The sequence below is a fragment of the Mesocricetus auratus genome, unplaced genomic scaffold (assembly GCF_017639785.1).
Source record: "Mesocricetus auratus isolate SY011 unplaced genomic scaffold, BCM_Maur_2.0 Super-Scaffold_100003, whole genome shotgun sequence".
Taxonomy (NCBI): domain Eukaryota; kingdom Metazoa; phylum Chordata; class Mammalia; order Rodentia; family Cricetidae; genus Mesocricetus; species Mesocricetus auratus.
In genome coordinates, this window is record NW_024429188.1 from 57,248,604 (window position 1) to 57,264,902 (window position 16,299).

General features: G+C 32.7%; 1 protein-coding gene across 5 annotated transcripts in view; it reads left to right on the forward strand.

The window, feature by feature from the left end:
• The window catches only part of LOC101831433, a 317,754-nt gene that overhangs the window by 99,079 nt on the left and 202,376 nt on the right, over positions 1 to 16,299 (forward strand). For all 5 annotated transcript variants that reach the window (XM_040744340.1, XM_040744339.1, XM_040744342.1 and 2 more), the window contains 2 exons: positions 2,364 to 2,405; positions 14,285 to 14,404. In XM_040744340.1, the coding sequence (XP_040600274.1) occupies positions 2,364 to 2,405; positions 14,285 to 14,404 (162 nt within the window). The remainder of the gene's footprint in view (positions 1 to 2,363; positions 2,406 to 14,284; positions 14,405 to 16,299) is intronic.

Consider the following 16,299-nt stretch of genomic DNA (forward strand, 5'->3'; position numbering starts at 1 on the left):
ATGTTCCAGGGCAATCTATACTACCTTTTGAGGTTAAAACATACAGTATTGTACATCTTGTATGAGTAAAACGCTATTAATAATGTTAATAGTTAATCTTAGTGAGAAAGGCATGTCAGAACCAGAAATGAACAGCTAAATTAGGGAATATTTTAATATCTCTCTCTCTCTCTCTCTCTCTCTCTCTCTCTCTCTCTCTCTCTCTCTCAATAAAAAGAAACAAACCAGTGCCATACATAATAACATAAGAGATTTTCACATATTATGTTCAATAAAAGAATCCCATGTAGCACATATTTTACAAACAAATATATAGTCTCTACATGAAGTTCAAAAACAAGAAAAGTTTATCTACGACACATCTTTTGACAAATAAACTATGTATTGGAAGAGAGCCAGAGAAAGGCTCATATGTATTGAAACCGTGTTTGATCTGTGGCTGCTATGTGGGTGGTTCCATATGTTTACCTTTCTGTATGTATGTTGTGCTGTAGCCCTTAACACATTAAAGAGAGCCTCAGAGTATGTGTCAATGTGACATTAAGGATGAAACATAAACAACTTCTTGAACTAATTTCACCAAGAGAAATCCAAAATTTGAACTTAAGCTTCTCCTAGTGTCTTCTGTGTGTAGTTTGTAATTACTGGCCTGACCTATGTGTTGTGTGTGTCTTATCTGTCTCTATCTATGTGTCTGTTGTGCCTCTGAATCTGTGCCTGCCACTAACAAAGGACTTTGTTCTATATTATTGAAAAACATAGAAAACATGGCATTGGAAAGTAATGAGGAAAAGTCATTTTACTGACCCCAACTGATCAAAAGCATTCAGTACTGCAAACAAATGTTGTCAAGCACTATCTGTATGTTATTTTCAACATTTTTGGTAGATATGTAAGGTAACTTTCAACCTGATTGTTACTTTTAGCAAGTAATTACCATGATATACACAAACATTATTTGGCTGATGGGCATAGAAGAGTACATAATTTAGGAGTATGTTTGCTTGTAAAAGTTGATTGTATGGGAAATCCAAGCAATAATAACATTGGATGCATAGTTCTCTTAAAGACATACTAAACTTTAGCAGCCTGAGTACACAGTAGGACAGCAGGTTAAATACAATCTTAAATGATTTCAATACATATTATTAACTTTAGTGTGCCAAAAGATCAGTCTTTCTGGAATCCCTGAAAAGCTCTCGAGGACACAGAATTTTCCAGCATTGTTTAAAAATCTGCATCATAGTAGCCATGTAAATAATGATAAAAGTTGGTATAGGATAAAAACCTACTAGTAATTGAATGATAGAAATAATTAATAAGCACATTAATGGAGAATGAAAAAATAATATATCTAAAAAGGGAAAATACTCTAAATGGTATAAAATAGTAAATTACAGCTGGATTAAAGTGTATTTAGTAACTTTCATAGTCACAATCTAAATAAAAGAATACAGAAATATTAAAACCAAGAATGTGGGAAAGATTGTATAGTGTAAACTTTTATGTGTTCAGCAACCTAGATACTTCCTATAAATATAGTGAGTAAGCCAGTAAGCCAGAGAGGAAAAAAATGTGTGTGTGTGTGTGTGTGTGTGTGTGTGTGTGTGTGTGTGTGATCTGATTTCATTTATATGAAATTCTAAACAGAAAAACAATTACAGAGAATTAGTTATTACTCAGAGTACAGTTAGAAGCATGAGGGAATCTTCTGCAGGTCCAGAAATATTGTTTGTGTTGAATTTATGTAGGCATTTACATGTGTAAATTATCATTAAACTACATGTTTGTCAGTAAAGTACATATTTGCCAGGAGTACACTTACATATTTTAAATTTAAATAAAATTTTGAAATATCTATGATTAGAAAAATAATCATGAAAATGTTTATATTTGTAAATATTTACAGTTGAAGGGCAGAATTATAGAAAATTTGGAAAAGAAGAAATTTCATTATAAAGGCTTTAAAGTCATTGTCTTATTGGAATATGAAATGTATATTGATTAAATAGATTTCAGTCTGCTATGAATGTTAAAACTTTATTCAAAAGATAACATTAAGAGAATATATAATGACTGGATGTGTAGGGGCCATAAGGAAAATGTTAACCAATAGAATTCAAAGAATGAGAAATAGGTCTAAGAAAATTAAATTATGACACATAAAGAATAGAATGTCAGACAGTTAGACTGAATGGAAAATGTGCATTCTGTTAAAAGATGGAAACTTACACATTGTTCCTCAGATTCTGAAGAAAATATTAGTGGAAATAATGTTCTGCTGATATTTATTCTGTTCCATTAAATAAATTTTACACCAACAATAAACAAAATTTTACTCTTTCTTTTTCTTTGTTTTGTAGGCTGATCTTAGCCATGAAAATGAATCTCATATAATAGATGTGGTAAGTGCCCTTTTCAACCGTTTTGAAAAAATATTTCTTATTCACTCAATTGTTCATCATATTAGTGCAGTAAATATTTTTACTCCTTTACCACTCTGTATATTTATTTATATATAATGAATATTTAAAATATACATTCATTGATTTTCTGGACATACATACATTATTTGGTAATGATATATTATTTTAGAACATATTCTAGGATTAAAAGCCACGGGAGGAGGGGAGGGAAAGGGAGAGGGACCTGGAACTGACTTGTGAAGCAACCTTGTTTCTTATCTAAATTTAAAAAAAAAGAATAAAAAAAAGCCAAACTAAAACTACAGTGAAGATTGAATGCTAAAATGTCTTCTCATTGCATTCTGAAACTGAAACTAATTTCTTTATTAATATTTCTGACTGTTCCTTAATAACTTTCTTTTGTAAAGCTATCAATATCAAAGACTGCAGGCATTTTTTATAGATTTTTGTTATCACCTGAGTTAGCAAGTATTAATATACTTTGTGTGAGAATTACTTATAGCAAATATTATCATGCTGGCATTCATCTTAATGAAAGTTTCACTGTTGGTAACTAAATACAATTTTATCCTATATTCATTTAATTGTCTTCTAAGAGATAACCTTCATGTATTTCTCCACTGGATTAAATGGAGTTACAGATCATTTAAAATACCTAGAATTCTATGTATCTTAGGATATTTTGGAGCTTTTAATTTGTTTTATGTCAACAATTTTAATATGAACAGGAACATAATGATCTAATTGATTTGGTTCCATTTCCATAGTAACATAAAATTTATTTTAGTCTCTAGGTGTAATGTTTAGTCTTCCTGCCCACTGCCTGGGTCCTGTTGCCACTTTCAGCCCCCAAATAACACAAAAGACACTATATTAATTATGAAGCTGTTGGCTGTTTGCTTGGTTTCTTATCGGCTAGCTCTGACTTGATTATTAACCCATAATTACTACTATATATTTTATAAGGACTTAATCATTTTTAGGATAAACTCCTGAGCATTCGTTCCTCCCGGGAGATCACATGGCGACCAGTCTCTTCACTACATTTTCCAGAATCCTCCTAGACTCCTAGTCCCACCTATCTTGCTTCCCTATTGGCCAACAGTGCTTTATTGACATATGCACAGAAGGATTTCCCACATAATCTCCTCTTTTTTGTCGAAATAAAAACAAAGGTTTTAACTTTAACATAGTCCAATTATGTATAACAGAAATGTTATCAAGTAAGAACTATAGTTACAATATTTTGTCCATAACATTTAATAATATTTAAAGAAAGTATTTTATCATCTATCCTATCTGTGTATGTCTAATGTCTTATATGTAGCTTATCTTTTATCATAACTAAGGAAAACTGTGATTATAACTGTCTTTAACCTCATCAAAGACCACAGAAGGATAATATATACACACTATAATTGACGGAGACATCTTGCTGCCTGAGCAGTCACCTGAAGTTCCTCTCTAACGTTGGGGCATCTATTTTTAGCCCATAGGCCACAGTATGATTGGAAGACTTCTCAGAAAAACAGGAAATTTCAAACTGCCCATCTGCATTGGCAGTCTGTCAGTCATTTTTCTGTGTCCTGCAGGAAGTCCAGCAGACTCTTCCATGAAGCAGGAACCCTGAAGGACTGTCCAAGTTTAGTACTCTGGACATGAGTCCTGCATGTCCAGATTATGCAGCAACAGTCAAACAGTCTAGGCAAGAGCAGTTTCTTGCCCAAATGGCTAATCTTGCCTTTTTTAAAGTAAACTCTATAATGGGTTTCATCGATGCTCGTATTCCTCTCAAACGTAATTAATGTCAAGAAAATCCCTAAACCATTTTAAATGCCATTTTCTGAAGGTCATTGAAAGTTTTGAAGACTATCTATCTATCTTAAATACATCTCTGTATATCTAGAAAACCTAACTTACCTAACTGTAAGTTCTGACTATGATAGTTAACTATAAACTGTGGATATCAACATTACAGTTTTTTCTTTCTTTTAATTTTTATTTTTAAATTTAAATTAGAAACAAGGTTGCTTCACATGTAAATCGCAGGTTCCTCTCTCTTTCTTTCCCCTCCTCCCACACCCTCTCACTAACAGCCCCATATCCCCTCCATTCCCCCGGGGGGGGGTGAGGCCCTCCATGGTGATGTCCATGGTCTATACATTACATTTTTAAATGAGTTATATAAACATAATACCTAAACAAGAGGAGAAATATACATACCTCAAAATTGACCTTAAATTTGTATCAATAAATGAAAAACCATACCAATACAAAGTATTCACTTCCACACCATAGCCTCCTTTTATCTTTAGAAAGAGACTGGTTGCGATCATTAACCAGTTATAAACCACCCCGTTTAAGTGAAAACAAAAATTTATAAGCAATATTTGGGAAATTGGGTGTTGTTCATTCCAACCTGCTTCCTGCTGATAGGGGTGCTGTCCATACCATAGCGATCATGAAAAAATTCAGAAACTTGGCCAAGTTCTTGTTTTTGTAGTCTGTAAGACTACATCATCTCAGATGTTTTAGATGTTGGATCACTTGGGCCACTGCTTCTGGGGGTCTTGGTTCATCAAACCACAGAAGGATGGAAGGAATCCACAGCCTTTCATTTTCTGTGAAAACACAAGTAAAATCTTTTTTTCCCCAAGTACCCTGTCCTTATGTTTAAATTTAGAAGTCAAAGCATTTTTAAAATGTATAAGTTGGATTAATTTAGCAGCATTTATAATCAAGTATATTTTAGCAGTTTCGTTTTTAGCAATTGAACAATTGAAAAACATAATAGCATACAGTAAGTATTTAGACTCTGTGTATTTTCCATCTTTACAAGGCTTTTTTTACTTTTATTTATTTATTTTTTTCTCTGAGACAGGGTTTCTTTGTGGAAATCTGCCTATCTCTGCCTCTGGAGTGCTGGGATTAAAGGCATGTGCGCCACCACTGCCGCGCCACTCTTATTTTCTTTTAAACCACCTTACTTTGTTTCTTTTATTTCCCAAGTCTACGTACATTTTTAAACACACTGTAAATCTTTAGAGGTTTTTCTTCATTTGAATCTGACTTTACTAGAAATCTTTATGTTTTTCTGGTCACGTGTCTGTTATCTGTTAAACATTTCTAATCAAAACTATGGCTGTTTTAACTGCTGTTTTTGCAAGATGGCAGTGGTAAGTTTACCACCAGCGTTGCCCCTGTAAGTCTCTGCTTGACTCTAGCAAAACACAGTCTACCTGAGAAAATGCTGCTACCAAGAAGCCGTGGTTCTCTCTGTTCTTTTGTTCCTAAAATCCCTTTTACACTTTTCTCATTTTATGTGTATATTCATATCACCCATGCTGACACCACTATGTAACATTTAGTCTTCCTTTCTGCCACCTGGGTCCTATTGCCCTTTTCAGCCCCCAAATAACACACAAGACACTATATTAATTATGAAGCTGTTGGCCATTTGCTTGGTTTCTTATCAGCTAGCTCTGACTTGATTATTAACCCATAATAACTAATAGATATTTATAATGACTTATCTTTTTGAGGACACACTCCTGAGTGCCTGTTGTTCCCGGGAAAACACATGGCGACCTGTCTCTTCACTACATATCCCAAAATCCTCCTAGACTCCTACTTATCTTGCTTCCTTTGTGGCTAACAGTGCTTTGTTGACATATACACAGAAGGGCTTCCCACATCATCTAGGAGTTTGGATTAAGTATATGTACCCCCATCAGGAAATTATTTTAGAAGATGTAAAGTAAGATATTTTCAATTTAAAAACTAAATTTTAATCCTAATTGTAATGAATAATCACAAAATGTTTTAGTTAAGTACAGAAATGTGCATTTTTCATTTTTGCATACACTTTAATTAAAATATAAATACATCACTTTCCCTTTTCCTTTACTACCTCCAGCACCTCTCTAATCTCTTTCCTCAATTCCTTTTATATTCACCCTCACTTCCAAATCAGTAGCCTTCTTATTTGATTTTATCACAATAGACATGTATATGTATGTGTATGTATGCACAATTACATAAATACAGCCTGCCAAATCCATTTTTGGTGAGTGTATGTATATGGTATCAGAGCTGATCACTTTGTAATGGATATCAAATTATGGTGCTGATTCCTTAGAGAAGCTAATTTTCTCTCAATGCAGTCTTTATTTCCATGTAATCCTTTGTATAGGAGTAGAACCCCATCAAATATTCCCCCTTTAATATTAGTTATCATGTCTATTGATATTGTGATTGTTGTGGTCTTTTTTATACAGCCATCTATGAGAACATGCTGACAATATAGGTTTCTGGTATTCTGCCTCTTAGAATTTTTATGCTCCATTGTAAATGTACATTTCCTCTTCCAAATCATCCCAGATATCTGACTCAGAGGCTGAATATGAATTATAAATGCTCCACTGATAGCTCAGGCTTGTTACTAGCTGACTCTTAAACTTAACCCATATCTTATTTATGCTTAGCCACATGGCATGGTACATTTTCTTAGTATGGTATTCCCATCTTGCTTCTCCTGTGTTGCCCAGCTACTGACCAATCAACTTTTTATTAGCACTTGAGAATAATAAATATTAATAGTGTATAAAAAGATGGTTCCAAAGCTCTCTCTCTTTAATGATGTTGCCTGAGTCATAGATTCATGCAGATGAATCCATTGTAACTGAACTATTGATCTCCTTATTGTGTCCAGTTTTCATTTTCTGTGATAGTCTTCATTTGCTGTTAAGGGAAGCTTTTTTGATTCTGAAGAGTGATAGCTACACATATCTGGGTTTAAGGAAAAGATTTAGAAGGTATTTATGAATTATGCTGGTCTGTTCTAGCACAGGGGCAGCATTAGATTTTCTTTTAAGATCCATGACCTCACCCACCCCAGGAAATGACTAGGTTTCAAGTACCAGCCATGATTTCTCTCCTGCTGAGTGGGCCTTAGTCCAATTAGACAGCTGTTAGTTACCATTAATGTAAGTGCCACTTAATGTATTTTTACTGATAACTTCCCATATTGGTCATTGTGATTCATAGATGTTCCTGCTAGATAGGAATGAGAATTGTTTCCCACCCTTGACAGTTTGTGTTAGGATTCACGCATTATGCTGGCCTGTCCCGTGTCGCCTGGAAGAATGCACTCAGGCAATACCCTGGTCAAACAGGGTCCTATGATTGCTGTGTCACTACATAGTCTGCATGTAGCTGCAAAGATCTCTTTAACAGGCAAACTCCATCCACCTCCCCTCCCGCTCTATTATCTCTCTGAGGAAACAGACAGATCAAGATCAGTCTGTACTCTCTCTGTCCCCCACCTCTCTCATTCTTCTCTTAGCCCCTCCCCCACTCCCTTCCTTCCCAATGAAACTTACTGATGGTGTGTTTCTCACTCACCATGGGATTATTCATGGTCCCACCTTGAGTCATATTCCTAATTGCTTGAATAGTATTTTCTGGTTCTAAGGAAGTTAAGACTACAGTAAGGAAGCTTTCAGGTTAGATCCAGCTTGAATCATTTGAATCCTGTGTTATTTCTTAAGCACTAGGGGGCTATCTTCAGTCTCTGAGAAGCAACCAAGGGCAACAGAAATAATCTGTTGCTTTGGAAGTCACTTGGACTTCCCTGTCCAACCATTTGAAAGGTACCTTCTGACTCGTATTGGGATTTTTATAAGGCTGTGGTTGTTGGGAGGACCATTGTCAGCTCAAGTGGCATAACATTTTTTAAGCTGTGTTTGTGTGTGTGTGTGTGTACTTCTATGTATTATAAAGTTTTAGGTAAGTATAAAATATTGTAATTACTTGAGGCTTTATCCTATATCCTTGATGTTATTTTTTCCTCTTCCTTCCATCTCCTTCTGTATTAGCTGTCTTCCCTTTTCCCAGTAGTAGCTCCCTTCTCATTTTTCTGGTCTCCTCTTCATATCACCTGCATCCTGCTATTCAGTTTTCAAGCTTACATTCACTGCCCTTGAGTACCTGCATGCTTTTCAACATGAAACCTTGATTCAAGTTAGATAGAGTCACTTGGTTAAACAGTCATGACAAACACATGATTAATGAAAGGTCATAATATAATCCTCACTAATAGATTTATTAAGACAATATTTTAGCACCTAGGATTAATATAAGAAAATTTAAGTATCTTGAACTTTAACACAAAATAAATTAAATGTAATAAAATTTTAGGCATTCAATTTTTGATATGGTTGAATATAATAATTTTAAAAGTTTATCTATGTTCTTTGGATAGATTCTGTAACAAATTTTGAATCTATTTTAAAGTCCCTTTTATAGGGATGGCTCATAATTTTTATTTAATCTTTTTAAATGTGAGTGTTTTAGTTTATTTTCCTGTTGCTATGATAAAGTTCCCTGATGAAAGGAGTTTAAGAAAAGGGTTTATTGAGTCTCACAGTTCAAAGGTACATTTCATCATGGGTAAGATGGATCAAGTCTACATAGCAGGAAACAGCTGATCATTTTCTACCTACCTATAAGAAGAAATAAAGATGAAGGATTCTACTATCTATCCTGCATTTAACCTTTTATACAGTCTAAATTTCTCCCCAAATAAATGATCTTACAAAGTTAAGATGGGTCTTCCCACTACAGTTGACTTAATTATGATAATCCCTCATAGACATTCTAGATGCTAACATTAATCTAGATAATCCTTACAGGAGGCTCACTTCTGAGGTGGTTCTATACCCTGTTGAGTTGATAATTACTATTAAACATCATGGATGTGAAAAAATATTTTAAAAAGAGATAATAGATGTTTTCCAAAAGAGATAGCTCTTATATATAGAAAAATATAATGGAGACGTCTTACACCAAGAAAACCAAAAGCTTTATTAAATTTTTGACAGTTAGTTAGTGTTATTTGTTTACTTAGTCACCAATGTATAAGGTAGAGGATTATAAGAATGATGAAATTTTGTATTATAGGCCAAATTTTATAAATGTGTGTAAAAATTTGTTCATAAAACAAGTATGTTTTATGATTGTTTATAACCATACACAAAGGCTCATATTTGAAATGATCATTTTTATTTTTTTGTTGGGAGCCTAAACTTTAACACCTGAGCCATCCCTCTAGGCCAAATGAAGACTTTTAATAGATTCTTTCCTAACTCTAAGGAAGTCGAGATCCAGCAAATGAAAGTTTTGTCACCTGAGGAAAAAACAAATTTAGCATTTGGGTTAAGTATAATCCAGGTTTTTAATTCCTTGGTTAGTAAAAGAATAAGAAATTTTTTCTAAGCCATTTTTATGTTCTTAAGCATTTGAATATTTTAAAATATTATTGCTGCAAATACAAATATAAGTTTTATATTGAGGTCTCGATTTTGACCTTAGGAATTTTAATAACCTCCAATTATAGACAACTCAACTATAATCATGTTGTCTTTAAATTTAGACATCACTCTTTTCAAAGCAATTCTAATCTTCTCGTTTTGTCTTCTGTGTATTTTCAGTTAGAACATTCTTTTATTTTAAGACAAATATTATTTTACCATATAAAATCTTTTCTCATCCTAAAGCATTTTTCTTATCATTTTTTATCCAAAATAAATTTTGAATAGTCATTTTCATATTTGTTGTTTTATTTGATGGCTTTCATATCTTCTTCCTAAAAATTAGAAATCCTTCTACTTTATGAAATTTTATGAAAATTATTTCATACAGAAGCAGATGTTTTATATAGAAATGCAAGAAATTGTATCTGAAATAGAAAAATATATACGTGTTAACACACCTAGAGTAATTTTTACTCAACAGATTTAAGATAACAATTTCATTAAAACTTTTAACTCCTATTATAACAGAGTTTACTTTTGTTAAAAAGTATTTTTCATTTAGGCTTATGAATCATTTAACAAAGGAAAAAATTTTGTTACATACACTTTGTGTGTATTTTCTTTTCTGTTGAATTAACTTCATATTTCTATAATTCAACATGCTAATTACTCAGGGAAAGCTAAAATTACTGGAATAAGCCATTATCCCAATTTTGAGTTGTAGAACAGCAGAGCCAAGGCAAGAGCAATTATCATGAGGGTAAGAATATACCCTGGAGTAGAAGAAATTTAAATTTCAAATAAAACAAGATGCCCACTTATTTGTTTTATTTTGTTGCTTAAGACTTATAGTTAAGCATGCAAAAAAATTTACACTTATCAAATATTCTCCACTGAAGGAAATATAAAAGTGTTTCTTTAGATTTTCCCATATTTACAAGTTGTATTAGCACATTTTATCACATGTACACAGTAAATATAAACAAAAAATTAGGAGCTAAATAGATTCCTGATTCCCACTTGGAAAAGTAAAAATCAATTGCTCCCATTAATAAAAAACTGTAATGAATATACATTATTTTCCAAACACTGTGTTTAGCAATAAAAATGTAAAATGTCTAAACTTATGATCCTCACTTTTGCTTTGAATTTTATGACACAATAGCCTTACAATAGTATAAGAGCCAATCTCAAAAGGGTTGAGCTGAATATTATTTAAGGTAATAATCAAATATTCTGGTTCTCTAAAAATCCAACTATATAGGTATATGTGTGATATCTGTAAATTGCATTTTAATTTTGTTTGTACTAAATTGAAACAATTATGAAGAGTAAAATGTATATTTGGTATGATCATGAGTATAAAGAGTATATTCTATTCTTTTTTCCAATTTAAATCACTCTATTCCTATATCAATTACATAACAATTATCAAGTGTTATGAATGAATATATGCAAAAAGTTATAGTCAGGCTGATTGTGAGCATCTGTAATACAAGTGCTCTGTGTTCTGCAAAAGGAGGTTTATGAATTAAAGGCCAACTTGCACAACATAACAAGACCCTTGTCTAAAAAATAGTAATTATATCTATTTATAGGTTTGAAGGTGATATGAGATCTCTGTCTCTCTGTCTCTCTCTGTCTCTTAGTGTGTGTGTGTGTGTGTGTGCGTCTGTCTGTCTTGTGGAGTAAATCAAGCCAATTAACATATCCATCACTTTACATGCTTATCATATTTTCTCATAGCACTCACAAACACTGAATGCACTGCTTCCTTAATGAAGACATGGCAATACTGACTGGAATGATAATTCCTAGAGGCTGATGGGTGAGGTAGGGTTGGGGATAGAGTATGTTTCAATCAGACAAGAGGAATGCATTTTTTTGAAGACTAAGTACAATTCCATTGAACTTTTAATGGACAAACTGTAAGGCAGGCAAGCTATAATTCTCAGGAGCTACAGGGGAGGTGTGAGTAGAGAAAAGGAACAAATCATGCTGTTTGAGTTAAGTAGGCATGGGTGTTTGCCGCTTTGAGGATTCACAACCATATGTTAGGGAGGGGTGCTGTAGAGAGAGCGAAGAACCTTATAATATAAGAAAAGGCATTCTCAAGAAGAAAGAAAACAGTTACACCTTTCTGAAGAGCAGACACATCAAAAACTCATGGCAGTTTATAAAGTCTGTCAAGGAATGAATTTTGGAGATCTAATACTTGTATGTTGCCTATAATTAAAAATAATAGTATTATTAGTTGATAGTTGAATGTGTATATCAGAATGGCTAAGACAAATAGCCTTAGTACAAAATTGTATAACATACATCTGTTATTTGCTGTGAACTTCCAGAGAGTTACCATTGTTCAGGGGTAACATATATAGATTTTAATTCATTTAACATTTGTTTTCTTAAAAGGTAGAATTCTCTAATTTTGTTTCAGTCTTCATTGTCTCAGATGGTAGTAGGGACTTATGTTTTCATGTTGTACTTGGTAGTACCTGAGTGCTTTGGATATGTTCTGTCTTCTCAAAATTTTCCTAGTACTAATTACTTATGTGACATCTACAGAGAATACATAAGAAGGGTAAAGGAAGGATGCCTTTTTGAAATGTGATTATAAAGCTTACAAGATTTTCTAATGTGCCATCATAGGTGCTTCTATATTAAACACTCCCTTTTAGTTATCACTATATCACCTGTATTAAGATCTACAGTGACCTACTACATGAGTGTATTTGACATTCAAGATAATAATATTAGAAGAATCATATATGCTTGCAGGAGTTAACAGTTTAAAACAGTGTATTTTCCTATGGCCTTTTACTTAAAGGCAATATTACAAAGGCTGTAATGTTCTCTTACATTCTCGAAACTTGTTTATATTGTATGATAATTGTCAGCAGTACATATTTGTAGAGATCTATATAGTCTGGCAATTATGCTGTGTTATATGTAAATTATGTAGTTCCCACATTAAAATGAATAATAGGTGAGTAGGTAGTTTACTGGATCATTTGTCCCTTAATTTAAAATGTCAAAATTGATTTCCTAACTTTTAATCTTATTATATTATAAATAATATTTTACCACCATAAAAATAATGGTTTTCGGGCTGGAGAGATGTCTCAGAGGTTAAGAGCACTGATTGCTCTTCCAGAGGTCCTGAGTTCAATTCCCAGCAACCATATGGTGGCTCACAACCATCCATAATGAGATCTGGTGCCCTCTTCTGGCGTGCAGACATGCATGGAGGCAGGATGTTGTATTCATAATAAATAAATCTTAAAAAAAAAGAAAGAAAAAGAAAAGAGGTCCAAATAATGGTTTTCATTATGGCATAATAGGTACTTTTATTGCTGTTTATCAAATACCTGAAAAAGACACAACTTAAGGAAGGAGTTTTTTTGTTTTATGGTTTAAAAGGCAAAACAATGCATCATGACAGAAGACATAGCAGCAGGAACTTGAGGAAATTGTTCATAGTCAGGAAGCAGAAAGTGGAAAGAGGGGCTAGGCCTAACTTAAGTCATGCTGCTCAGTGACTCATTTCTTCTGTAAAGTTCTACCTCCTAAAAGTTCAAGATCCTTCTAAAAAGCATTGTCAACTAGAATAGTGAGTGGCTAAACACATGAAATTATGGGTAACATTTCATTTTCAAAACACAACAATGACATTTTCATAACTGACATTTCATAATCTAATTCTTAGAACAAGGTGACTAGAAACAAGATTTATATTGTTTAACTTTCCTTTAGTGAATATTTAGAGAATGATATTATTGTGCCTGAAAAATGCATATCTTCAATGATATACTAACAATCTTTGTATGAAATGTGTTTGAAAGCAGGCTGTAGTGAATGGATAAGTAGATGTAATATGTCTTGGTTACATCTTTTTTTGTGATAAGACACTATGGCCAAGGACACTTACATAAGAAACAGTTAATTAGTGCCTTACAATTTACAAGGGTGAGTCTATAACCATCATGATGCAGAGCATGACAGCAGGAAGGAAAGCATGATGCTGAAATAGTAATAGCTGGGACCATATACTCTGATCTACAAGCATGATACAGAGGAGGAAGAGGGGAAAGATAACTGGGCATGGTGTGGGGTGTTGAACCCCAAAGCTCACCCCTGGTGACACACCTCTTCCAACAAATACACACCTCCTAATCCTTCCAAAACAGTTCAATGAAGTGAGGACCAAGTATTCAAATATATGCATTTATGAGGGCCATTCTTCCATGAAAATATTATTTCAATGCAATTAAACATTCATAATATATTTTTAGCCATTCTCCTTACCTGCTTATAGCCCATATCATGACTGAATTTATCTAAGAAAATGAAACTTTTTTATTTCAAAACTATACATTTGACTCATTCTACCAGACCTTGTTGAGAAATGAATGTTTTTCCAGTCTGTGTATTTTGCAGTTTCCTCTTGATAGATAGGTTTTTACTGAAAATTATGGAAAATTCATATTATCACTGAGGTAAAAATTGATGTATTGTGTATCTTTTTTTGGTTTCTTTTCTTAGTGCAAGGATGTGAATAAAATGTGCCGCTACATAATTGCTCTGCCACCTGATCTTCCAAAACCAGAAATACAAGTTCCAGGATCTGTTCTCCTTGAAGAGAGACCACCAAGGGTGCAAGTGGTAAGCAATTTTAACCAAAGAATTGTCATTAATATAAAGTATTAATAAAAGATTTACAAATGCTCTAATATTCTCTCTAACAAAGATCACTTGTGATTTTTTTGTTTTTCTTTTTTTCGGTATATATTATGCAAAATGTAATAACCTATTTTTAACATATAGTCATATTAATTTTAAATGAATGCTTTATATAATGGTGAAATATCAACTTTATTAATCAGTCAGTTAATATTGGGCTTAGAAGGTCATAAATTTTCAGGTATTTAAAGTATAGCTGATATAATTATCTTAAAACTCTGGTTATGGTAACAGTGTAAAATTCTGTAAAATTAATGTTATTCTTAAATTACAGATAATTTTTAATGAATTAAATTTGTTATACCAGTATTTGGGGTGTGTGTGTGTATGTGTGTGTGTGTGTGTGTGTGTGTGTGTGTGTGTGTTTATGTGTGTGTGTGTTTGTGTGTATGTCTTGTGTATAAATTCAATTTCTTGTTATTGTTTCTTCTACAAGCATATAAAAAGTAATAATTTGATTTAATTGCTGTATTTTTTATGAATTACATATTGCTTGTTATACTCATTTCCTTAATTTTGTTATTAAAATTTCTCTAAATTCAAAGTATCAATGTTTATTATAGAAAAATACATATAATATAGAATATCATTTACAATTTTTACAATATTTATGCATTTTCTTCTAGCCTATTTCCTTTTACTCTTAGTCTTGTCTTTTGTTTTTATTTTATTATATTATTTTATTTATTATATATTTATTATATATTATTTTATTATATGTAAGAATCTGGAGGATATTAAAATCAAATTATAAAAACAATTGATGAAGCACATGTAACAAGGGAGGAAATAGATTTTCAAAAGTCTGAGGAGTACACAGTTTGGCAGCTCCTGTTTAAAAAGGTATAAAGTACATACACATTGAACATTCATAATAAGAAAAATCACAGCAAATCATGAATTTTTAAAGTTCTCAAATATTACACACTAAATACTCTCAGGCCCTTGAAAATAGCCGGTTCAAGAAAGGGGCTCTAGAATTTAACCTTCATTGGCTTTATGATAATTTCATCTCTGAAATTAGGCATGTTTCTTGCTCTTCCTACTTTTCTCTTGATCCATTCCTTAACAGTTCTTCTCTTTCCATGGTCACAAGTATCCTGAAAGAAGAAAGCAACACTGGAATTCAAACGTAAATACTGAATAGATAAGGTTTTTGTGTTGGCAAGGACGATATTAAGCTAATATGATTCCTTCTATATCAGCTACCTGCAGTATTTTTGCTACATCTCATTAAGCATTGATGATTAAGTTATAGTAACTACTTTACTGTGGCTTAAAAAATTAGAAAATTGTATCATGCATTTTGTTTTAGGTTTGCTTGTTTGTTTGTGTGGTGTGGTCTCATGTAATCTAAGCTGGCTTTTGAAAATGTCATGTAGCATAGACTTGCTTTGAATGTCTCATCTTCCTGTTTCCACTCCCAAGTGGTAGGGTTTTAGGTGTGTTACCATGTCTGGTTTGAATTCTTATAGTTTGATGACTAAATAAGCCTAACCACAAATACGGCATTTCTATACTCCAGTTAGTATGAGTAATGTGTTTTATACTTTATCTGGGAACATTATTTTACGTGAGAAAGTATACTGATATTTTCACATTATGTGTTCCAACATCTCATCAAAATCATCTTTCCTCTAAGATGCTTTGTTTCATACACTGCTTTGCACACTTGATATAGAGATAACTATGACTAATGTAATCAAGGATTATGAAGGGCAAAATTTTTGTGATATTCCAAAATCTTTACACAATGTGTATTATATGATATTTTTATTCATATTTTCCTTGTGTCTTTGGTGACCATTACAGTTCCC